This window comes from Amborella trichopoda, chromosome 4 (genome assembly GCF_054954075.1).
Source record: "Amborella trichopoda isolate Santa Cruz 75 chromosome 4, AtrichopodaSantaCruz75HAP2 v2.0, whole genome shotgun sequence".
In the NCBI taxonomy this organism is placed as follows: Eukaryota; Viridiplantae; Streptophyta; class Magnoliopsida; order Amborellales; family Amborellaceae; genus Amborella; species Amborella trichopoda.
This window is the reverse complement of record NC_142339.1, coordinates 27,513,225-27,538,691: the sequence shown is the minus strand read 5'-3', so window position 1 is coordinate 27,538,691 and position 25,467 is coordinate 27,513,225. Positions and strand designations below refer to the sequence as shown.

At 34.3% G+C, this 25,467-nt stretch overlaps 1 protein-coding gene across 1 annotated transcript; it reads left to right on the top strand.

The window, feature by feature from the left end:
* The first annotated feature begins 908 nt into the window (after positions 1-908).
* On the top strand, positions 909-17,097 carry LOC18425594 (protein FLX-like 3). Its single transcript, XM_006830139.4, has 4 exons — positions 909-1,164; positions 14,658-15,211; positions 15,369-15,514; positions 16,512-17,097. Exons 2-4 carry the CDS (start codon positions 14,670-14,672, stop codon positions 16,661-16,663), a joined length of 840 nt encoding a protein of 279 aa, XP_006830202.2. The 5' UTR covers positions 909-1,164; positions 14,658-14,669; the 3' UTR covers positions 16,664-17,097.
* The last annotated feature ends 8,370 nt before the right edge of the window (positions 17,098-25,467 follow it).

Here is a 25,467-nt window from a genome sequence, read left to right as displayed (position 1 = left end):
CTTGCCATTGTTAGGCTTGGGGAGCTTTTTCGAACTTTTACGGTGGCAATTCGAGCGATCAAATATCGTAGAATTGATGCTTGAACTATTACGTATGTTTTGATACCCTTTGAGCGTCTTAAAACAGATTTTTATGGAAGAACCCAAAATCCAGCCAAGTTCCATAAACTTGTGATTCTTTGATCACCGATTCGGCATGATCCCTAATGTTCCAAGACTTCATTTTGATGACAAATTGAAGAGGATAATATCACGATCATTATGTGATAAATTTCGTCCATTTTGGTCTCCATTTGAGCATGTTCCAATTTTGGGAAGTCATCGAAAAATGAGATTCTGGCAACTGGAAAAGTATGCATTATTTGACCTCAAAATTCGGTGTCATCCAGCCTCCGATCTTGTACAAAAATTATATCAAACTGTAGCTCTTCGAAGCATGGTCGCAACGGACCCATACTTACAACGATTTGACATTGGGATCTTGAGCTATGACCTCTCAAAGAATGAGATGTTCCACTTTTTAAAATCTGAATTTTCATGTTTCGAGTCCATTTTCTTTATATAAGGTTGCAACCTTAAAATGTAGAATTAAAGATACACCTCAAAAATCCATTGAAAAAGGTTATTTTAGTGTTGAAAAACCCTCTAATTGATCATCTCGACATCGAGATATATGAATATGAAAAGAAAAAAGATCTTGAGTTCTAAAAATAGCCATCTTGCAATACATTATCTAGACCGTCCATTTTCAAGATTTTCATATGTTTATAGATCTACTTGATTTTAACTAGTGTTGAAGTCGAAAATTTTATAATTAGATATGAAAATAGTTTTTCAGATAATCCTAATAATTTTTAACACCTAAATTACATGAGAAGATTTTGAGGTGCGCTTTCATTGGATTGTTTAAGGTTGCAACCTTATACAAACCACACCCTTGAATGAATTTTCCCATTTATAAAATTTCACGGCCAAAACGAAGGGGCGGAAAACTGAACTTCAGAACCCCGCTATTCCTGTGCTGCACCGCGATTTGAAATTCAAGGAATTAAAAAACCCACGTATTCTATTTCTTGGGCTCCTTCCAGAGCCCCCTCTCTCTCTCTTGGTGTTTAACTTGTTCCCCTATTCCGGGATTGCTTGCTCTGTGTCAACAGCGAAACCGTGAGTAAATTTTCGCACTCTTGAATTGAAGATACATATTAAAATGTCTGTTTATGGTGCACAATATCGAAGGATTTCTATTTATATGTGATTTGACTAGTTTTTGGACATGTAGTATTAGCGTTTTTCAATGTAAGGCGTTTGTAGTATCTTGATCCTCATAGTATTGGGGTTCGCCTCTGGTTTCCTCGTAAATTCTATCTATTTGATATGCCCATGAAACACATTGGTTGTTAGGATTGCAAACCTTTATAGAGATGTTTTTCTTGACAGCGTTTGCACTTTGGTTTCTCTATATGGCTAGGTTGTGCGCCATGGTTTTCCTTTCAATTAGATCAATTACCTTTAGGGAACCAGAAGTTTAGTTCAAGCTGTTGGTTTCCTAGAACAAATGGATTGAACGCTAGGTGTTGTCTCCGAACCGTTTGCTTGTTTGAAACTATTATTTCAATAAAATGGTTGGCTTGAGCTAGAGATAGGGAAGATCAGAAATAGAGAAAGTTTCAAGAACCAAAGGTAAAAGAAGGAACACTTGTTGCTTTCGGGTTTTGAATAACATATAAGAAAATCCTAAATAAGACTTAATCCTGGCCATCCATCTAATCTAATTATGATGGCCTTTTATTATAAAGGAAAAAATTTATGTAAGGTTGCAACCTTAAAATATAGAATTACAGATGCACCTTAAAAATCTATCGAAAAAGGTTGTTTTAATGTTGAAAAAGCCTCTAATTGATCATCTCGACATCGAGATGTATGAATATGAAAAAAAAATTTGAATCCCAGAAACAGCGCATCTTGTAATACATTATCTAGACCGTCCATTTTCAAGATTTTCATATGTTTATAGATCTACTTGTTTAACCATTTTTAGAGCTTAAAATTTTATTATTAAATATGAAAATAGTTTTTGAGATAATCCTAATAATTATTTACACCAAAATTACATGTTATGATAAAATTTAGGGATGTGCCTTAATTGGATTGTTTAAGGTTGCAACCCAATAGAAATCACACCCTATTATAAAAGACTTTAAATAAATAAGAAGACATAAAAGACTCTTGGAATCACTACTTATTCCCCTAAGTGAATAAAAAAGACTCAAAAAATAGATAAAAAACATAAAATTCTTGACAAAATAAAGGAATTCTGACTCTTGGCTTTTGGACTACATTATACTTAGACTTAGGTTTTTGTACTTGTCATTCCTAATTCTGTTCATTTTCTAAAATGGATCTTTAAACTTTTGAATGGCTGTGCTTAGTATGTATGATAATAAGGTTTAACTATTGATGGTTAGATCTCACCCACTTATATAAATTATAGAATTTATCTTACCCAAAAAAAAGTTTGGTTTAAAGTAAAATTCTTTATTTCTGAGAGAATTTTATTCCATCAAGATAATGGAATCTATTTGGTCGCACTTCACAGTTAGTTATTTCTCCTATTTCTCTCAAGAAACATGAAAAAATAATCTCTCTCTCGCTCTCATCTGTATGTATCATAACTTTTCTATGTTTTTTAGTAGTGTCCGATTATTGAAAAGTAGCATTCATTTGTTCTTTTTTTGGATATGTACATTGTTGAACAGTTGGATATTAGATTGCTTGAAACATTTTAAATGAGGGTATATATCTGGATATGTTATATTGAAAAAGAGACTGAGTACATACCAATGAATCTTTTCAGTTTAAAATGTGGGGAGCAAGTAGCATTAGAACTTCTGAGAAATATCGCATAGGTATCCAAATGTTATAAAATAGGGTTAAATATTTGCCAGACAGCAAAAATACAACTTTAATTTTCAGGCCTTTTGTGAATCCTGAAATATGCAGGGAGTTGAGTCCTTTTGGATTCTTGGAGTCTTATTAGGACTCCTCTAAGTTCATTGCTCTCCTATGTTTTATTGTGTATAGGGCTCATGATGAATATGTGCCAAGTTGGCTCAAGGTTCATATACTCTTCAACCTCCATCCCTTCTTTCTCCCCCCTTTCAACTTCATAACATAATTCCTCTCAAATCTTACACCTAATCTGATGTGAATCAAAGGCAAGAGCAGTAACAAACAAGAAAATATGCAAGACCTAGCAGTATGTGCACTTAGCAATTCTCGAAATAAAAAGATTATTCAATTTTCAACTTGAAATTACACAATACCTTCATATCCTTGCTGTTAAAGGAGAACAATAATTAGATCGAAGGAAAAGGCAAGTCCTCATGTGCCGATTCACTGTGATTACGTGATTGTGGTGATCTGGAGCTTCAAGCTTCAATGCCCTCAATACCAATATCTCAAACCCTAGTTAGTGGGGAGACTTGCTCTCAAAGTAATTTTCCATAACCAAAAGTTCTTCTTTCTTCCCTTGAACTCGTATTTAAAACACCAAAAGAAAAAAATAAAAAAAAACCTAAAAGTTCCGACAATATCATAACCTTAAGTTCAACCCTCAATCTTAAGTTTTTGTTAAATACCAAATATTAAGCTTCATCCTTCACATAATCTAAATCCGCAAAAGTCTAAAATAATATCAAATATAACCCTTCACATAAAACTAAATCCCCCATAGTCCAAAATAGTCTCGAATCCCTCCAAAAACTAAAACACCCCAAAGAGAAGTCAAGAATAGGAAAGTTGCGCCACTTTTCCAAGTTCTCAACCCAACATATTTTTTTTCCATCATTTCCTTCCTTTTAAAAGGAACTCTCCTCTATGCGAGTTGTCATTTTTGTATCTTGACATTTCTCAACATCTTCTATCTGTGAACTCCTTTACCCACGTGATTTCTGAATTAGGTTTCCTCACCCACTTGATGAGGTATCGGTACTAAATATCAGCTTGAGTTTCGATTCCCTCACTTGAAACACCGTTTCATTTTTCTCTTGTGATTTACTTGGGATTTGATCATGTAATTCTCCTCTAATGAACTCCATTTAGGGCTCCACATTACCATGATAGCCATAAAGATCACCCACGTTAAAGATGGGAGGTATGTCAAGGTCCTAGCTAAGTTTAACTTCATGCGCATGTTTCCAAAATTGGCATATTATTTTGCATGGACTTGCCTTCTTGTTCTTCAATTCATTATAAATACTAGTAGGAAACCTGTCTTTCCAAAGGAACATCATGACCCAGTCTCCAACTTTATATTCGTTGTATCTCCTATGTCGAATGCTAATTGTTTTTTTATCTTTGGTTCATCTCTATCAACTTCCAACAGACCTGTTCTTGGATTTCCTTGAAATTTTCAGCATATGCAGGAACATCATCACTAACATGGCTGTCACAACATGGGTAATGACATCGACAATGTGATTTGGATTACACTCATACAAGATCTCGAAAAGGCTCTTTCTAGCAGACCTATTCATTGAACTGTTATAAGCAAATTAAGCTTGTGCACCCCCAAAAGGCTCTGCAACGAATTTCCCAAACTCAGACTTTCCCATTTCTGTTTGGAAATAATCCTTTGGCTAAGCACAGTTTGAGGCCTTTAAAGAGACAAGTTTCACTAATCATGAATGCAGTCACTATTTTTTGATCTTGAGCTTGTCACTTCCAAAATATCTTGGAAATAGGGTTCAGTGTTGTGGTAGTCTTTAATCACCTCCAATCTAACAAAAAGAGATGACATGGCCTTTAGTAAATAAACTCTCTTGGTTGGAGCATCATCCACTTTGTTTTACAACCGGTCTTGTGTTGGAGTACAAAAGTATACTCTTGTAAAAAAATGCTGCTGCCTATTTGCATCTCTCCCAACTAATTTCGTTTGAGCATTGATAATCTTTACGGCTCCATTGGTTTGAATGCAAGATAAACTCTCTTTGAATTAAGTACTGTCTCCAAAACTTCAGTGCTTGGACTGTGGCATAGAGCTTAATATCGTAGGTCGAGTAATTTTGTTATGCTCCATTGAGTTCCTTGCCTAAATAGGTGATTGGCTGCCCTTTTTGGCTTAAGGCAGCACCAATATCCATGTTTGATGCATCACATTCCACCTCTAAGGCCTAGTGGATCAAAAAGTGCTAGTCGGGCGCCTAGAATTTGGACGGGTGCCAGTTGAAATTTGAAAAAAAGTAAAAACCATACCAAATTACCAATATAATACCATATTCCAAGTTAAAACAAAAAAAAGATAGACATTGAGAAGAGAATTTTGATAATCCGTGTCAGTGGTTTAAAAAACGGATCGGTGCCTCGGATCGGGCACCCCAAAAACCCATATGGATCGGTGAATGGGCGATCCTGGTCGGGAATCGGCCGAATCTGTCTGATTAACCTTAAAAAAAATCCAAAAAATATTTAAAATTCATTATAAATGTTGTTTTTTAAGAATCCAAAAAAAAATACGGGTATTAAATTATTAACTTTCATTTTTTTTTATCAATTTGCGAATATTGAGATCTTCTTTCCCTGTATGAACTTATGTTAACCATTAAATTTGCATCACATAAAACAAAAAACATAGACTTATCATGGATATAGTATATACATAGAGTACAATAAATAATGGATTAAAGCGATGAAAAAATGGCCACTAAAATCTCGAATTGGCGAAAACCCTAATCCGCTAAACAAAAACCAAATTATTACAACCTAACTAACTATATAATACAAAATTATTACAATCTAACTAACTACAATATTATATATTGAAATGAAAATTTATGGTTTACATTTATTTTATAAATAATAACAAATTCAAAATATCTTATAATATCATTTAATTTAAAATGTATTATTGACAGCTGTAAGAAAAATATTACATTACAAGATTTATAATACAAATAAATAAATAAAAAATAAAATATTTGGTTATTAATATAGAAATTATTAGAATGCGCGTCAATTTTCAAAATAACACTTCAAATTTTCAAAAATATAATTTTTTAGATTTCTAGAATAATTTAGTGGAAGAGATTGTTAGAGACGGAGAGATATTTCAACCTTGTATGAATCCTATCTTAAAATTAATATTCCTAAATTTATGTTAAAGATTGCCATATTATAAAAATAAAAATTATAATTAGATAAGGTATTCCTAGTTTATATTAAATTTTTTTTGTTGTATTAAGAAATACCTTTTATTGACAAGATATACTTGTTGTATTACCTTTTTTTTTTTGACGAGAAAATATGATACTTGTTTTATTACCTTTTATTTGTTTTTTTTGACAAGAAAAAAAAGAAGATGTTATATTACCTTTTCTTTTGCTTGTTGTATTACTTTTTATTTTTTTACAAGAAAATAAGAAAATGATGCTGCTAGTACCTTTTATTTTTTATACCTTTTATTTTGTTTTTTTGACAAGAAATACTTGTTTTATTACCTTTTGTTTTACAAGAAAAAAAGAAGATGTATTGTCTTTTTTGTTTTTTAGCAAGAATTGCTTGTTGTATTGCTTTTTTTATTTTTTTTTGATGATATTATTTTCTTCTTTTTATTTTTATTTTGAAGACAAACGTAAAAACCTATCATCTTTTTATTTACCTTTTTTTTTATGATATTGTTATTTTTTTTTTTGGAGACAAAAAATAAAATTGCACAATAGCATCCCCAAAGCTTGGATTTGAGCTTGGGACGTCCCAAGAAGAAACCTAGTTGATAACCACTGCAGCCCATCACGCGCTGTTGAACACTTTTCTACAATAATTATTTATATTGGATAACTTTTCAACATTATATCACTCGGCGCAAATCCCACATTGAAGAATCAAAGAAAGTTTAAGCGCTATAAATACCTGTACAATAGCATCAATGGTAGCGTGATCGAGAGCAGGGGTGCACCTGCGGACCTACTTTTTAAACGAAATTACCAAAATATCCTCAGTTAGTGACTTTTCGACATGTGATGTCACAAGCCGTTTGGAATCGTGATTTATGACGTCATATGAACGATTCACTGTTCAAAATCGCCGATTCTTCTCTAGGATCGGGCGATTCCCGGTTTTACAAAAGAATCGACATGGGGTGACCGATTCTCGTGTCGACTCGGGCGAGTCCATTGCGACTCGTCGATTTTTAAAACCCTGATCCATATTGTTAAAACTAGGGTTTTAAAAATTGGCGAGTCGCAATGGACTTGCCCGAGTCAACAAGGGAATCGGTCACCCCGTGTCAATTCTTTTGTAAAACCAGGAATCGCCCGATCCTAAAGAAGAATCGGCGATTTTGAACAGTGAATCGTTCATATGACGTCATAAGTCGCGATTCCAAACGGCTTGTGACATCAGCGAGTCACTAACTGAGGATATTTTGGTAATTTCGTTTAAAAGGTAGGGCCGCAGGTGTACCCCTTCTCTCAATCGCGCTAACATTGATGCTATTGTACAGGTATTTATAGCGCTTAAACTTTCTTTGATTCTTTGATGTGGGATTTGCACCAAGTGATATAATATTGAAAAATTATTCAATATAAATAATTGTTGTAGAAAAGTGTTCAACAACGTGTGATGGGCTGTGGTGGTTATCAACTAGGTTTCTTCTTGGGACGTCCCAAGCTCGAATCCAAGCTTTGGGGACGCTATTGTGCAATTTTATTTTTTGTCTCCAAAACAAAAATGAAAAAAAGAAAATAATATCATAAAAAAAAGGCAAATAAAAAGAACATAGGTTTATACTTTTGTCTTAAAAAAAATAAAAAAAAGAAAATAATATCATAAAAAAAAGAGACAAATAAAAAGAAGACAGGTTTTTACTTTTGTCTTCAAAAACAAAAAAAGAAGAAAATAATATCATAAAAAAAAATAAAAAAGTATTACAACAAGCATGTCTTGCTAAAAAACAAAAAAGACAATACATCTTCTTTTTTTCTTGTAAAGAAAAAAAAGTAATAAAACAAGTATTTCTTGTCAAAAAAATAAAATAAAAAATGTAAAAAATAAAAGATACTGGCAGCATCATTTTCTTATTTTCTTGTTAAAAAAAATAAAAGTAATACAACAAGCAAAAAAAAAGGTAATATAACATCTTCTTTTCTTTCTTGGCAAAAAAAAAAAAAAAGGCAATACAACAAGTATCATATTTTCTTGTCAAAAAAAAAAGGTAATACAATAAGTATTTCTTGCCAATAAAAGGTATTTCTTAATACAACAAATATTTTTTAATACGAACTAGGAATAACTAATCTAATTATAATTTTTATTTTTATAATATGGCAATCTTTAACATAAATTAAGGAATATTAATTTTAAGATAGGATTCATACAAGGTTGGAATATCTCTCCGTTTCTAACAACCTCTTCCACTAAATTTATTCTAGAAATCTAAAAAATTATATTTTTGAAAATTTGAAGTGTTATTTCGAAAATTGATGCACATTCTAATAATTTCTATATTGATAGCCAAATATTGTTTATTTATTTATTTGCATTATAAATCTTGTAATGTACTATTTTTCTTATCGTTGTCAATAATAATTTTAAATTAAATGATATTATAAGATATTTTGAATTTGTTATTATTTATAGAATAAAATGTAAACCAACAATTTTCATTTCAATATATAATATTGTAGTTAGTTAGGTTGTAATAATTTTGGATTATAGTTAGTTAGGTTGTAATAATTTTGTTTTTTTAGCGGATTAGGGTTTTCCGCCAATTCAAGAGTTTAGTGGCCATTTTTTCCTTGATTTAATCCATTATTTATTGTAGTCTATGTATGATTATATACTTTTTCCATGATAAGTCTATGTTTTTTGTTTTCTGTGATGCAAATTTAATGGTTAACATAAGTTTATACGAGGAAAGAACATCTCAATATTTGCAAATTGATAAAAAAAAATGAAAGGTAATAATGTAATACCCGTATTTTTTATTGGATTATTAAAAAAAAACATTTATAATGAATTTTAATAATTTTTTTGGATTTTTTTTAAGGCTTAATCGGATCGATTCGGTCGATTCCCGATCCGGATCGCTGATTCACCGATCTGGATGGGTTTTTGAGGTGCCCCATCCGGGGCTCCGATCCGTTTTTTAAACCATTTGTTAAAACAATAAACTATAAAACCATACAAGTGTAGGTAGGATATAAAAGTCAACACTCAATCTAACAGAAATTTAGAAAATATACAGTATAACAAAAGTCAACACTCATGACTCAACGCAACAATCAACAGACTCAACACTCAGCACCAAGAGGCAAGAGTCTTTAGTCGTCGTCATCATCATCATCATCAGAATAAATATCAATAGGGCAAGCTTCATCATTTGCATCAAAGTCGAGGCCATCATCATCCGAGTCATCTCCCTCTTCAATATAACAAGAGTCCTCTGTTTCTTCTAAATCTGCCTCTTCCTCCTCCTCGTCTTCTACTTTCCTCTTACTAGTCTGTGCAGATGAGGCCCTAGGAGTCTTGACTGCTCTACCTTTTTTTATGCTTCTTTGAACTCAAATATTGTATAATTTCCTCCTTGGTAGCCTCAGGAACATTTTTACAAGGGGCAACATCCCCCTTAATACCGTCAAGGTGTTTTTTAAACTGGTAAATACCTCCATTAGTATCATTTCCACAATAATTACATTTAATACGATTTTTAGCACTTGGATTCCGGTTATAACCATACTTTCAATTCGGATCACCACTCCGTCTAGAATCTGGAGAAGATACTTCCATAGTACAAGGCTTATTTTCATTCTTTTTTGGTTCTTCAAAATTCAGAAGATGTCTAATCTCATCCCGAACTGCTTCAAGAACCTTTGTACAAGAATCAACATTATCTCTAAATCCAGCAAGGTGTTTTTTGAATCGGCTAATACCCCCATTGGTATTTTTTTCACAAAAATTACACCTTATACAATTTTTATCATTTGGTTTTGGGTTGTACCCATACTTCCAACCCGGATCACTTTTTCAAAGAGTAGCAGAAATAGATCTATGACAAGGATTTTGTTCTTGTTTTTGTTTTACATAACTTATAAATTGCTTAATCTCCTCTCTGATAGCTTCATGAACATTTTACATGGGGCAACATCCCCTTTAATACCGGAAAGATGTTTCTTAAATCGATTTATGCCTCTTTTCGTATAAAAATTGCATCTAATGTAATTTTTGTCATTTGGATTCGGGTTGTATCCATATTTCGAACTTGGATCTCCACTCTGACTTATTCCTGAAGAAGACATCTCAAAATAAACAAGCAATCTAAAAAATGCACTTACTTTTTGGTTGCTCGAACTCCAAACTTTGAGAAACACTTCGATGATTCGATCCAATGAAATGTAGTTTTTTTGGAGGTTTCTTTCTCTCTAAAAGGGTTTCTTGTGGGTTTAAGTTTCAAATGAATCTAAAACCCATCTTTCTAAACTTTATATCTTGAAAAAAAGAAAAAAAAAAAAAAACTTTTCGCCTCTGGGCGGGGCGTAGGCCCTGAGCGGCTGCCTAGTCGGGTTCCGTACCGCCTAGGCGGCCGCCCAGGGACCACGCCCAGTTTGGCCACCTAGGCCTGGGCGATGCGCCCAGGCTTTCTAGAGCGCCTAGGCGGCCGCCTAGGCGCTGGGCGATCCCGTTTTTGAACAATGCTAAGACCTTATCAAAATATGATTGAGCTAGAATTGATGCTTCTGTCATACTCCTCCTAATCCCTTGAAAACTCTCCTCAACCTGAAAATTCAATTGTAGCTTCCGCCCTTGAGACATTTTGTAATTGTTGCCATTTTGGTGCTGTTATTTTTAATGAATCTTTTATAAAAGTTGGTCAGCCCATGGAGACTCCTCACTATCAAGGTCTTTGGGGTAGGCCAACTTGTAATAGCTTGAACCTTGGACTGATCAAACCCTGCACCATTAGTCAACAACACGACCCTAAAATTTCCAGCTTATCCACCATGATACATACCACCCGTAGTCGATACCATGACACTAAAAATTCCAGCAAGGGGTTTTGACGTTCATGTAAAGCTGATTCTGTCTTTGAAGTTGTAGGACAACCTTCAAGTCTTCAGCATGAGTCTTACCATCCATGCTATAAACCAATAGACTTGGAGCATTCGAGAGTCCAAATGACATAACCGACTGTTCTTAAAGTACCTCCTTGGTCTTAAAAGTTGTTTTCCACTCATCTCCTTCTCTAACTCTTATTTGATTGCACCCACGCACCCACTCTTTAAGTCTATATTGGAGAAAGTCTTGAGAACCAGATAACATGTCAAGCGTATCATCTAACCTCGGTGTCTATATTGGAGAAAGTCTTGAGAATCAGATAACATGTCAAGCATATCGTCTAACCTCGGTATTAGAAATCTTCTTTTGATAGTTATCTTTTTGGTAGCCCTTTGTCTATACACTTCCTTCAAGACCCAATCTTCTTTGGCGTAAGGTGGGTACAACACATGGGCTTTGACTCGCCTTGATAAGGCCTTTCTCGAGAAGTTTAGATCATAGTTACCGAGATCTTCTAAGGGGGGTTGCTTTGGCTCCTGAATGTTACCGACGCTCTGAAATACGGGATCTCAATTGCTGGTGATTCCTTGATATTAATGATCTTGATTCGGGAAATTAGATATCTCGATCATATGTTAATGGGACCTAGATCCTTGTATCGAAAATCATCGTTTCATGAGTATGCGGAACCGTGATTCCACCAACATCGAATCGAGTATCCTATGTTTTGGGTGTGAGTTCCAACTGCGCATTTTTTGGTTCATATACAATAGAGTGTGGGTTTCCATTTTCTTATTACCTACAATCTTTCTAAATACCATGATTTCCTATACATTTTACAGTTCATAGCTTTACGCACTTTTTGAACTGTGGCTTATGTCTAATTTCAAAGAAGGGTAACAAGAGAGGGCAAGGAGAGCGAAAGAAGAAGTTGGATTTCATACTAATTATGATAGTACATTACACAATAAACAAGATGTGTGTTGAATTCGGTGGTTGAAAAGGTTTCCTTCACTTAATGTGCATGATTGCCTATGAGAAATAAGGTTCCTTCCTTGAAAGTGCAATATTGCCTATGAGGAATGCTTACTCTTTGTTCCTGAATTTTTTTTCACGAGTTTCAGTGCACTTACAATTGGGGACTTGAGAGAGTTTATTCTTGACAGGGTTGAGAGGGGAGAGACCACAATGTTCCCGAAGGAATTTGTAGAGAATAATAGTTAATAAAAGTCCCAAATGAATACATCTCTTCATCAGTTAATGAGAGAGTGAGAGAGAGAGATCCCGGAGGGCACAAAGTTCCATTCGTGCCCATTATTATGTATTATATCACCATATTGGTTTATTAGTATCACTACTCATTTGTGAAATCTTAACTCTATTGATAACAAAAAGTCTAAAAGATTTTCAATGACATGATTCTTGTTTACTTTGATACGTGGTTTTGTGAATTTGGAAAAAGTAAAAATATTGGTAAATGGAACTTGCTTCCAGATTACAATCAATTGGATAATTGAACTTCGAGAACCTCTATCAATATAACTCATGTACCCATTAATAGTTATTGGGTACAAAAACCAAGTTATGTTTCTTGTTTTTATTTTTATTTTTAATGTAGTGATTGAACAATTCAAACTTGGATTGTTAAAGTCCTTTGTAATATTTGATCTCCTATCCAAATTAGTTGTTGATTGGTTGCTTTATTTTCCCCATATTTGCTTGCATGCTCTTGCAAAATGACTTGTGCGAAGATTGGAAGAACTGAAATACAATCGTCTGGTTCTTAAAACACTATTATCATTATTAGTATTGAGCAGTTTGGATCCAATGTAGCACTTGATCATTATTAGTTTGTTAGAAGTTGTAAGAATGTGTGAATGGTTTGGGATTTGGAAGCCATTAGTTTTCAAAAGATTCAGGACTTGGGACACGTAAGATGCCTGCAGGATACGTATGTAAAACTTAACTAATTTCGTACATATTTACTGGTATGCACATACAAATAGTCAGATACATATTGCTTAGATTGTTCTTGTCTTTTTCCATTAGTAATAATTAATTGACTGCATTTATCTAATTCAAATCAAGATCAGGTTCTGGAAACGAAAAAAATCAATGTGACATTAACCCAAAGAATTGACGAAGGAAAAATCATGCTTAAACCTAATGCTACAAGCTTTTAATGAAAGCCAGTGTGAAATTGGAACCATATTTTGAGGGTACCTTGGGTTAGATTAAGATGGATGTGACGTTTTGAACATCTTCTGGAGTTACTATGAGGTGCGAATGAAAAGGTACAAGGACTTAAAAACAAAGATTCTATGCAAAAAAAATGGTTTAGAGGTGTCAAAACCCATTATAAAGAGGATGCAGCTAAAGGGGTTAGAAGTGTAAGGGTGTGCAATAGAAACCAGGCATGTGGTATCCTATTTCTATGAGCTAGACTTCTATAGGCACCTGCTCAAAACCTTCTTACAAACTGAAGTATATTTGATGTGTTTATACTGCTGGAACAGAGGCCTGGTGAAAGACAAACATAAACAATTGGTTCTAATCCCAGTGTGTACCACTTCCAAGACAAGGAAGAAAGGAAAAGCTTGTGCTATGCATTGTTAGAATCATCATTGGCTCTTGCAAACAATGATGATAGACATTCCTCTTCAATTTGTCAAGAATTCAATAAGCAATTGGCCTAGCAAATGAAGTCAGTAAAGAGAATGCTCAGCTCAGCTTATTGTTACATGTTTGAAATTGAGTGTGCTACCTGTTAGACAAGAACAGGGTCCTATCCTACACCAATCTCAGCCACGGGAGTTTTAAAAGTAAACAAGGAGTATGGTGATTTTGAAATGTGGGAAAAAGTCAAAGGAAGATAGAAACAGTCAACTCGGCCAATGCAAGTGAAAGCAATTCTTCAACATCATTTGTGTAGTGAAATTCAATAGAGAGTGGGAAGAAGAAAAGAGTTAAAAACACACAAGCCGTGAGAAGTTATTTCTTTTAGTCTTTGACATGGTTCTTCTTGGATATATACGTAAAGAGTAGGTGCAAGAGTATGAAGTATTAGAACATAATATATTAGTGTCAGGTTTACCGCATTCCAAATCAGACAATAGACTATGTAGTCTATAGTCATGGGCCCAAATATGTACATATTTCCCTTTTACAATCAATATTACCTGTGGGGTTCCCACACACACCCCAACTAACTTGCCCCCCCCAAAAAAATAGAAATAAAAATAAAAACATGTTTGAAATTGCACTCTATTGTGCTTCTATTAGTTGACTGATTTTTTTGCAGATCTATTTTCCGGTTAGTACCTATCTATAACTTCTATTTCACTTTTCATAGAATGCATTATGATGCAAAACTGCTGCTTATTGTATGAGCAGGGCTGTTGATGCATGTGTATATCCGTTACTCTGAATTTTAGTTGTGAATAGGAATAGATAGATATATCAGCACTTTTTTACCCCACATATACTGTTTAAAAGGAGTATATCCTTACATTTTGCTTGATTTATTTATTGATGAGAAGCAGTAATTCAGTATTATTCTTTCTCTGCTAGAATTTCTTATATTCTAATGTTTGATACATGTGGCACAGGATATAATAAGGATGGCAGGGAGACATCGTATGCCTTGCCACCTTGTGAATAATGGTGGGGGTCCGCGAGGCTTCAACCCCAACATGCATGAGGGGCTCCCTCCCATTGCCCGTGGGCCACTCCGGCCCCACCTCATTTCCATAGAGGAGGAGCTCGAGGTCCAACACCAAGAGATCCGCAGGCTTGTCCAGGAGAACCACTACTTGGGTGAAGACAACCACCTCTTGGAACGTGAGCTCACAGCTGCAAAGGAAGAGATACACGTCCTAAGCCAAGTTGTGCCAAAACTAAGGGCCGAGAAGGAGATGCAAACACGAGACCTGATCCAAAAGGGTTTGAAGCTCGAGGCTGATCTTAGGAAAATGGAGCCCCTTAAAGGAGAAGTGATACAGTTGCATGCTGAGGCTGGTAAATTGAATGCATCGCGTCAGGAGATGAATGCTCGGGTGCAAGCTCTCTCAGGGGACTTGGCAAGGATACAAGTTGAGAACCAACAGGTACCTATGTTGAGGGCTGAGCTCAATGGTTTGCGCCAGGAGCTTGTGAGAGCCAGGTTGGTTTTACTTTACTCTTGTTTTGTAACTACCATACCCTGGGAAGTTAGTTTTATGTTCCTTGAATATGTTGGTGGATAGATATAAGCATATATTAAACTTAGCAAGTGGTGTTGGTAGTCGTTTTTTATAGCAACTGGTGCTTGGTGTTTTCAGGACAGCGTTTGAATATGAGAAGGCGGAAAATGTTGAGCTAATGGAGCAGAGTCAGGCAACGGAAAAGAACCTTGTGTCCATGGCACATGAAGTTGAGAAGCTGCAGGCTGAGCATGACAATGTCAAAAAGAGACCATGGGCTCCAGGTAATTTCTTAATGAAAATTTGATGGGTTAGGTTTCACTTCCTGCTCCTTTGTTTCTATTTTCATACTTGAAAATATAGTGACCTCTATCACCTTTTGTTTTAAGGGGGCAGGTTTGGCCACTCCCTTTTTGGATGATCCACCCAACACTGTGGGTGGCCATCATTTGCATATTGTATTTGCCACCCATGCTGTGGAAGAAGAAATATAAATTTTTCGGTGGCCTAATCTTTTCTTCTATTTAAACATCATATCTTGGATTTTTTTGGAAATAGGTACTTCCCATAATATGCATCTATTCATCTTTATATTATATTGCCAGCCTTGTTCTGTGGCAGACAAATAATACACTGGTTGGAGTAATTAAAAGATTCATCAGTCCATCTTTTGTTCTATTTTAGAAGTCGTGAAAATATGATGAGATATTTGGAAATAGGTGCCTCCCATAATATGCTGAGTTTTCTCCCCATGTTAAAGAATTCCTGCAAGTTTTTGAAAAAATAAGTTTACAGCAATTAATTTATTTTCTCTGAAAAATAAAATTTACACAGGAGAGGGTCACTTTCTGTGTAGTTAAACCACAAAGTAAAATGAAGGGTCTCAATTCCAGCCGCTTACCGACTCTTCCACACAAAAGAAAAAGATGAAAAGGAAATAGAGAAAAAAAAGTATGACTTTCACTTTGCATGAAACATAAGAGTTTCTTTCATCTATTTTTATATAAGGTTTTGCTTTTATGATTACTTGCCTTCTACATTTACTGACATATCTTGGGAATTATCTTGAAAAACCAAAATTGTTAAAACTATTCCAATATTTACCTTAGAAATTCCTTTGGAACAATATATATTATTATGCTTGATAAATGACAGCTAGTGTTTGTAGATTGAGGGAATTGCCTCTGCTATCTCCCTGGAGAACATGTCATGCATGCGTAGAAGTTTGATAATAGTTTCATAGAGGATATAAGAGTGTTTCATTTCGGTGGTTTGTTTTAGGTGGGGGTTACAGGGTGATGAAAGGGAGCCCAGATAGGGGATTTCCAGGAGCATACGGCGATGATGGAAGGTACAGTCGGGAGAAGGGTCCTCCTGCATATAGCACTAGTTCTTGGGGACCTTACGAGAAGCGTGGCCTCCCTCGACACTGAAGCTGCCCCCCATACCTGACTTCTATTTCTTCGGATTAGAAGTTTGATAATAGTTTCATAGAGGATATAAGAGTGTTTCATTTCGATGGTTTGTTTTAGGTTGGGGTTACAGAATGATGAAAGGGAGCCCAGATAGGGAATTTCCAGGAGCATACGGCGATGATGGAAGGTACAGTCGGGAGAAGGGTCCTCCTGCATATAGCACTGGTTCTTGGGGACCTTACGAGAAGCATGGCCTCCCTTGACACTGAAGCTGCCCCCCATACCTGACTTCTATTTCTTCGGATTAGCGTATCTTTTTTTTGATCTCTTCTTGTGTTTCTTGAGAATGTAGTTTTTGCTAACGAGTTCTTATTGAAACCTGTTGACATAACTGCCTTACACATTTGTTTGCTGACGAGTTCTTATTGAAACCTGTTGACATAACTGCCTTACACATTTGTTTCCTTTTTTGATCTTGTTGTTTTTCCCAATGAAATAGTGAAAGTAAAAGAAATATGGGAAGGCTCAACCATGCCACCATTTGATATGCCTGTTGTACTGGGGTTAATGCTACACCATAAGTGATTTGGAGCTTTAGTCAAATGATATTTGGCCAATTCTTTAGGTGGAGTTGAAACATTCTCTCTTTTGAGTATGTACATTACACCACATACGTGATAGGAGCCCCCGGATACTGGTGGGGTTCCAGCGAAATTTGGAAACTTCATTAAACGTGGAAACACAATGTGTTCCTATAGGATGATTCATGCTTTGGCTCATTCCTAAATGGCAAAAGGTTCCCTCTTGAGCTTTTCCTCCCTTCACACCCATGGTAAAATCTATGGTCTAAAAATCGTGGATCAAACTTGGGAATTTGCGAGTCGGATTGGCCCCATAGGGTACTTGGGTCAGATCTCGCGTGGACTTGTGTGACTTGGGCGAGTCAGCTTGGGTATGATTTCATCTTATTTTATATACAAATTGAAACAGGAAAACCTAGGTTTCTCTCTCAATTCTTCGCAACAGTCTCTCAATTTTGTTCCAATATGTTAATATCTTTTTTATCCTGCCATGACAAGAAAACTTTCCATTAAAGACTTAACAAATGTTGAAGAACTGGTTTGTTCCAATATGTTGATATCTTTTTGATCGTACCGTGAGAAGAAAACTTCCATTAAAGACCTAACATATGTTGAAGAACCGGTGTAGGGGGGGTGAAAGGGGGTTAAAATTTATAGTAATAAAGGAATGAAAGAAATAGATAGAATAATAGCATGCAAAAGGGTAACCTTGGCAAATCAGTCCTCGGGAGATCTGTAAACAGAAGGTCGATGAAAATACTCACCTAATTTTGCACAATATAGGCAAGTTTACTTAGCATTAGAGTTGTTTGAATTTGGAGAGAAAAAGTGGCTCGTTTTTGTGTTTTCAGAGAGATAAAGGTAGTAGGAAAATATTGAGAGAGAGAATTCGAAATAGTAAAAGGTGATTGAAACGAAAAGAAAAAAAGATTTTTTTAGTGAATAGTGACTGTTCACAGGACGAGTAACTGTGGGGTTTCCAACAGTCATCATCCAACGGTTATTAATTGTTGGATCATTGAATAGTCTCAATGGTTAGAGTGTCCTTGCTGTTGGAGCTTGTAGGTGCCACGCTTGCATGCCTTTGTGCACGTGTCGACACGAGTCGTGTTACACAAAAATGGACCGAACCCCGAGGTTGGCCAGTACACGTGTTCGGGTGAGGGGTGCTGCATGCGAGTGTGCGAAGTGCAAAATGCGTTATCAAGCACCCTCACATGCGCAAATACTTCGTGTACTCTACGCAACTGCTCACATTTTCTCCTTTGTTCCATGAACATAAAGAATGAGAGTGTTTTTATATTTATACTACTCTTTTCACACCCCACTTTTCAATGTGAGACTAAAACCCACTAATTCTCTCTCTATTCATTTAAAACTTGTGAAAATAATACATTATTTTGAATTAACTTAAAGGGATTGTATACAATGAGACCATTTACCTTTGGTACAGAGGTCACAATTACTTACAACCATCCGACGTGAAATCTGATAGCTTGGGTTTGTCATAAAGTTCGAAAAAAAATCTTTTGAACTTTGAGTTTGGTCAATGAAATAACTGCAGCCACCCAATTCTACATCCAATGGTCAAGATTAATTGTGATCACCTTGTACCAAAGGTAAATGGTTTCATTATATGCTTTCCATAAATTAAAATATTTTATTTATACTAAAATATTGACATTTCTTCCACTATTTCAAAATAATAGGTAGCTATATAATATTTACATACCATGAAGGTATGTTTCGATTTGAACGTTCACTTAGAGTATACACTACAAGTCCATCAAGTTCCATGATGGCTTATGGCCTTGAACCATGCAAGTTATCGAACAAATCGACAATATAACTCACAAACATTAGACATATGTGGTGCCTTTAACTGTTAGCATATTTTGGACTTTGTGTTTATATCCCAATTTCATATGTGCTCTAGAGACGAGTCCCATCTCATAGGAATCGGTCTCACTTTCATATTTATATAGGTGTGTCTACCAAGAGCGCGCCTGTATTTAATATACTCTAACTTATAAACAACTCATAGACATCATTAAGAGCTTATCTCAACCTACTTACACACAAGTCATTACAAATATTATTAATTGTGTGGATAGTATTAGAATGGGTTCGTCTAGTAATTAAATTCATCGTTCATACAACTTGTTATTATCACGTTGAACCTAGTATCTTGAGGTTACAATGGACTAGGCTGGGTTCCCACTGTAGATGATTACTTTATGGACTCTAATTTCATCGTCCTTGACATTTAGTAATGTAATCCCTTGCAAGCCTTTTTTCAAAGGATTGACCAAATGATTCTTCGACTTCAAATTCTAGACTTATCACTCAATTTCTTATTAATTTTGCATGGAATTATGTATGCCCGCAATGTATCTAGATTTACCATTGTATCACATGCCCTCGCAATAGCAGATTAACACAATATATTCTGATTGCCGGTATCAATTTTGGCCACATTGGTAGGTCATATAAAATATTCTTAAGCCATTATGCTTCTTCATAAGCAGAATCTAAAGCAATAATTTCTTAATCTATTGTAGAGTGTGAAATACAAGTATGTTTAGTTGACCCCTATGACATCATTCCCCAGCTAAGGTAAAGATCCATCCAAATGTTGATGGTGAATCTTGGACATTCATGTTCCAATTTGCATCATTATATTCATTCAATACCTCGGGATAACCCACATTATGTATGTCATAGTTGATAATTCCCTCTAAGTACATTAATATTTGAGATATTGCATCTCCCTGCTCTCAATCAGGGTATGTTATATATCTATTAAGTTTGCCTACTGCATATGCAATGTTAGGCCCCGTGCTTCTCATTGCATATATTAAACTACTATTCACTCTAGCATACTTTTAATTGATATATACATCTCTGTTCAACTTTATACGAAGATCTATTGGAGTAGGCTGACTTACAATCAATATGCTCAAATTTATGCAGCATTTTTTCAACGTAATGAGATTGAGTTAAAATTAATTCATTTTCTTTTCTCACTATTTTGATACCTAGTATCAGATTTACCTCTTCCAAATCCTTCATATCAAAGTTAAATGCAAAAACCTTTAGTTTCCTTCACTATTTTTATATTAGGGCCGAAGAGTAACATATCATCAATATATTTACATATAATGACACATACATGATTAATTACTTTAGTATATACATATTTATTTGACTGATTTATTTTAAAATCATTTAATATCAATACAATATCAAACTTCTTATGCCATTGTTTTTGTGCCTGGTTTAGTCCATAAAGAGATTTTATCAATTTACAAACTTTATTTTCATAACAAACATAACAAACCTTTTGGGTTGTTCTATATAAATTTCTCTATCTAGTTTACCATTTAAGAATAAAAGAGTCGTAACCCAGTGCTGGTCCTACCTATGCAGGGTCTTAGGAGGGGTGAGCTGGAAACGGTCAAATTTTTATATTAGGGCGGAAGAGTAACATATCATCAACATATTTACATATAATGACACATACATGATTAATTACTTTACTATATACATATTTCTTTGCCTCATTTATTTTAAAATCATTTAATATCAATACAATATCAAACTTCTTATGCCATTGCTTTTGTGTCTGCTTTAGTCCATAAAGAGATTTTATCAATTTACAAACTTTATTTTCATGACAAACATAATAAACCTTTTAGGTACCTTTTAGGTTGTTCTATATAAATTTCTTCATCGAGTTTACCATTAAGAATAAAAGGGTTGTAACCCGGTGCTGGTCCTGCCTACGCAGGGTCTTGGGAGTGGTGAGCTGGAAACGGTCCCAACCTTTGGCTTTTTATAAATAAAGTGACTGCTCTCAAGACTCAAACCCGCATTCTTACGTTGGCTACCTGAACCTTTTACCATCACACCAAATGATGACCCCTATCTCACCATTTAAGAATGCAGTTTTTAAATTCATTTGGTGAATAACTAGATGTTTAATTGAGACTATTGCTAAAAGCAACTGTATAGTAGATATCCTTCCCACTAGCGCATATGTGTAAAACCTTTGGTTATTAATCTAGTGGTATATTTATTACTTGATCCGTCTACATTAAGGTTCTTTTAACAATCCATTTATACCCTATAGGTTTAGAATCTAGTGGTAGGTCTACTAATTTTCAAATTTTATCAACAAGTATGGAATCCATTTCACTGTTAATGGCCTCTCTCCAAAATATTGCATCATGAGATGCCAATGCTTCCCCTATTGAGGAAGGATCTTCCTCCACATATAAAGCAACAGGTAATGCATTTAATACCTTAATTTGATTTGTTTCTATTAGGGGCATATAAAAATCAGGGCAAAAATTATATTTTGGATCTCCTCTTGTACTTTTACTTCTTCTAGGTTTAATTACCTCTTCATTATTTTCTATGGATTCAATATAAGTATTTTAATTTTCAATTTGGTCTTCACCAATTGGTAGAACATTGGTATTTTAATTTTCAATTTGGTCTTCACCAATTGGTAGAACATTGGTATTTTTAGGTTAATTTTTTTGTGTTAAATTCCCAAAGAACTCTTCATCTCGTGATTCTATTATAATATTTGTACTAAGTTCTAAGAATCTATATACGTTATTATTATTTGAACATATCCTACAAGTACATATCTAGAGGTTCTAGGTCCAAGTTTATATCTTTTAAGATCAGGGGGCCTCACATATGCTAGACATCCCCATACTTTGAGAAAATTTAATGAGGATTTTTTATTAAACTATAAGTCATATGGGGTTTTATTAACTTTCTTATATGAAATTCTATTGATTATTATGCTAGCCAATAGCAAGGATTTACCCGATAAATTCAAATGTAATCCAACTTTATGAACATAGAATTAACCAACTCGACTAATATGCTTTTTTCTCTTTTCGGGTAAACTGTTTTGTTGTGGGGTGTATGGAGCAGTAGCTTGATGGATTATTCCATTATTTTCACAAAATTTTATGAATTCATTAGATAATTACTATCCACCCCTATCACTTCTTAATATCTTGATTTTCTTATTAAGTTGGTTTCCAACTTTGACTTTGAAAATCTAAAATTTTTCAAAGTATGTCTTAGCAAATATACATATGTATAACGTGAAAAATCACCTATGAAAGTAATAAAATATATTTTTGCTTACCTAGCGAGTACATTATTTAAGTCGCACATATCACTATGTACAAGTTCTAATATTTTAGTATTTCTTTTTACTAAATGAAAATATTTTCTAGTAATATTTGCACACATGATTCACACTTTTCATTAGATAGATCAGCATAATTAGAAATAAAATATAATTTATCCATAGATTTTCTTACAACAAAATTTAGATGTCCTAATCTAGCATACGCCATAATTGAAAGAACTCATAAAGTAAAGAAAAATGTTCTTTACTTTATTTATTAAATCAAATTTGAGCATTCCATTACAAAAATAACCCGTCCCAACAAAGACACCAATTTTGGTCATAAAGATATTGTCAGATCTAATGATCATTTTTTAAATCCTTTTTATTCAACAAATATCCCGACACCAAATTTCTTCTCATATCTGGTACATGATATATATTTTTTAAAGTCAATATTTTTCTTGAACAGAACTTCAATTTAATTGTCCATTTGCTATGCATTTTTACAAGTACTTGAGTCCCCCTTGAACTGAGTTACCTTCTCCCACCGGTTCACATGCTTTGAAAATGTTCTAATTTTTAGTCCCATGAATAGTAACACTAGTGCTTACCCACCAATCTTCCTTATTATCCATCATATTAATTCCATTGATCATTGCCACTAAGTTTTTACCGATGGTTAAATTGACTTGATTATGAGGCTTTTGAGTCCTTTTGCGGTGTTGCCAATCTTTTAAATAATGGGCGGGTTTTCCATAGATGAAGCACGTGCCTTTCTTCCTTTTGAATTTCTTGTTTTTAGCGTCTTTTTTATTCTAAGAAGAGAATGGCCTTTCACTATTTTGAGCCAAGTCCTTTGACTTTTGCTTTATAAGATTTGTTTTGGAATTATATTCCCTCGCTTCCTCCTCCATTTCCCAAAGCCTACTCTCTTGCTCTATGGGAAGAGATCTTTGAAGTTGAACCAAGTCAACATCAACCTTTTTGTGCTTCATCTTCTTATAATACTCTTTTCAAGAGAGGGTAATTTATGTACGATATTCTGTACTTGAAAAGCTTCATAAAGATCCTTACAACAAGTTGCAACCCGTACACTTGCTTGAGTATTGTCTTGTTGTCAGTGAACTTTAAATTCCAAATAATTAGAAATTAAGAAATGTTGGCTACCTCATTCTTCTGTTAAATACTTGGTCTCCCAACGAATGCCAAATTTTCCTCACCGATGCCACAATACATATCATAAATCGGAATAATAATTACATTTAGGATATGACCTTTGCATATATAATCATCCACCATCTATTTCTGCTAATACTTGGATAACTCAGGGTCTCTTCATGTGGATATAGAAATTGTGGCATATTTTTAGTGATCATTTAAGCCACCTTAAGAGTGATCAATAAAAACATGAGCTTTTGTTGCTGCCTTTTGAATTTTGTCCCATCAAACCTATCTAACTTTGTACAGTCTTGATTTATAACTTTGATGGAACTCATATTTGTTTCCATTATTTCACCAAAATTCCGTTCTTGAAATTATTGAAAAATCGGTGTACGGTGAAATGGGGGCTAAAATTTCTAGTAATAAATGAATGAAAGAAATAGATAGAAGAGGGACTTTCTTGTCTACAGCCATGCAAGTGATTTCTCATGACTGTAATTTGCTTCCTTACTGTAAGCCAATTATTTAGTCTTCTATTATTCCATTGTATCTTTCCATAACTAAAAATACTTATGAAAATTTTACAATTTAAATTAATAAATTTTAATTTAAAAATGCTTTAACTTTTTCTAAACTTTGCATATCATCATTTTTAAATTTTAAATATAATTTTATGAATTATTATATATCCATAATTATTCATAACTAATTTTTACTATTATTATAAACTTTAGAATTTTAGAAAATATTTTTTTGTCTTTACCACAAAGTAGAAATTCAACTTTGTATCTTTTAGGGATTTTTGTAATGAATCTATATTTTATAGTGTGATGTTTACAATTTATTAAGATTCATGATTAATTTTTATATTTTCACTAGAAACTTTTATTTTTTTATGAATTTTCATATTCCATTCTTTCGTACAACGCAAGTAATCCTACTAGTCACTATTAAGCCATCCATAAATTACCAAACACTAAAGGGTTCCATAATTATACTGGATCGGTACCAAAAATTGAAATACATAGCATCACTTATAATCTTGGTATCTTGGAGAGCCCAGGATGAGATTCTCATCTCCCTTTATGTCTCTTGAGGATCATAGGTGTTCTTTAGGGAGCAATCAACCAAAAACAACTATCGAGGTTCACAAAACAATAGCATATCACACCCTATGTGCTACCCATTTGAATGAGCCACACCTTTCTTTAGTGTTTACGACTCACTAAATAGTCCCATAATCAAAACCCATATCTCGTGTTTACTACCTCAAGTAGCTCCAACATGTGCAAAAACACTTGTATAACTTTGGGTTTTCAAAATAGCTCCTTCATGTTCATGGCACCCATCAACTATGTCCTCGCTTTTTATATTAATAAATTTTTAAAAGTAGTCAGGATATTCCTTTAGAGTTTTCTTTTTAAAAAAGGGTATTTGGATAAGGTTTTATTCATATGGGTATTTTGTTATAGATTACGTAACCATGAAAGTCGGGGAAGATCACATACCTTTTGTTTGCTATAGCAGCAAAGTATGGGACTGACTTTCCTTTTGATCTTTGCTTTACTTGGTGATGATATTATGATCTTGAGAAGGTTACGCAACCCATGGATAATTTCTTGATCACTTTAGGATTAACTTCGAATCTATTTTGCCCAAAATTCTTCCACTCGTACAAGCACAATCATTTCAAAGCACATTTCTTGTCACTCCCGCTTATCATAGCGTTTTATAGCTGCTTGTAAATCACTTATTAGGTCCATTTATTGGATGAGGCCAAGAGAATGCATGATGGCCTTCTCAAGAACATTGCATGATGAGAAAAGGGGTTGAGGTTGCAGTGGTAACATCTCTATACGCAGTTACCATATCATGGTATCCATTCCTACTGCTGACACTTCCAATTTAAGATCTTCAAA

What these genes read in the sequence shown, in the direction of transcription:
- LOC18425594 (XM_006830139.4), top strand. Translation starts at nt 14,670, where the DNA reads ATGGCAGGGAGACATCGTATGCCTTGCCACCTTGTGAATAATGGTGGG. An exon ending in CAGGAGCTTGTGAGAGCCAG is followed by an intron (nt 15,212 to 15,368) that starts GTTGGTTTTACT and finishes TGGTGTTTTCAG; the next exon opens with GACAGCGTTTGAATATGAGA. An exon ending in AAAGAGACCATGGGCTCCAG is followed by an intron (nt 15,515 to 16,511) that starts GTAATTTCTTAA and finishes GGTTTGTTTTAG; the next exon opens with GTGGGGGTTACAGGGTGATG.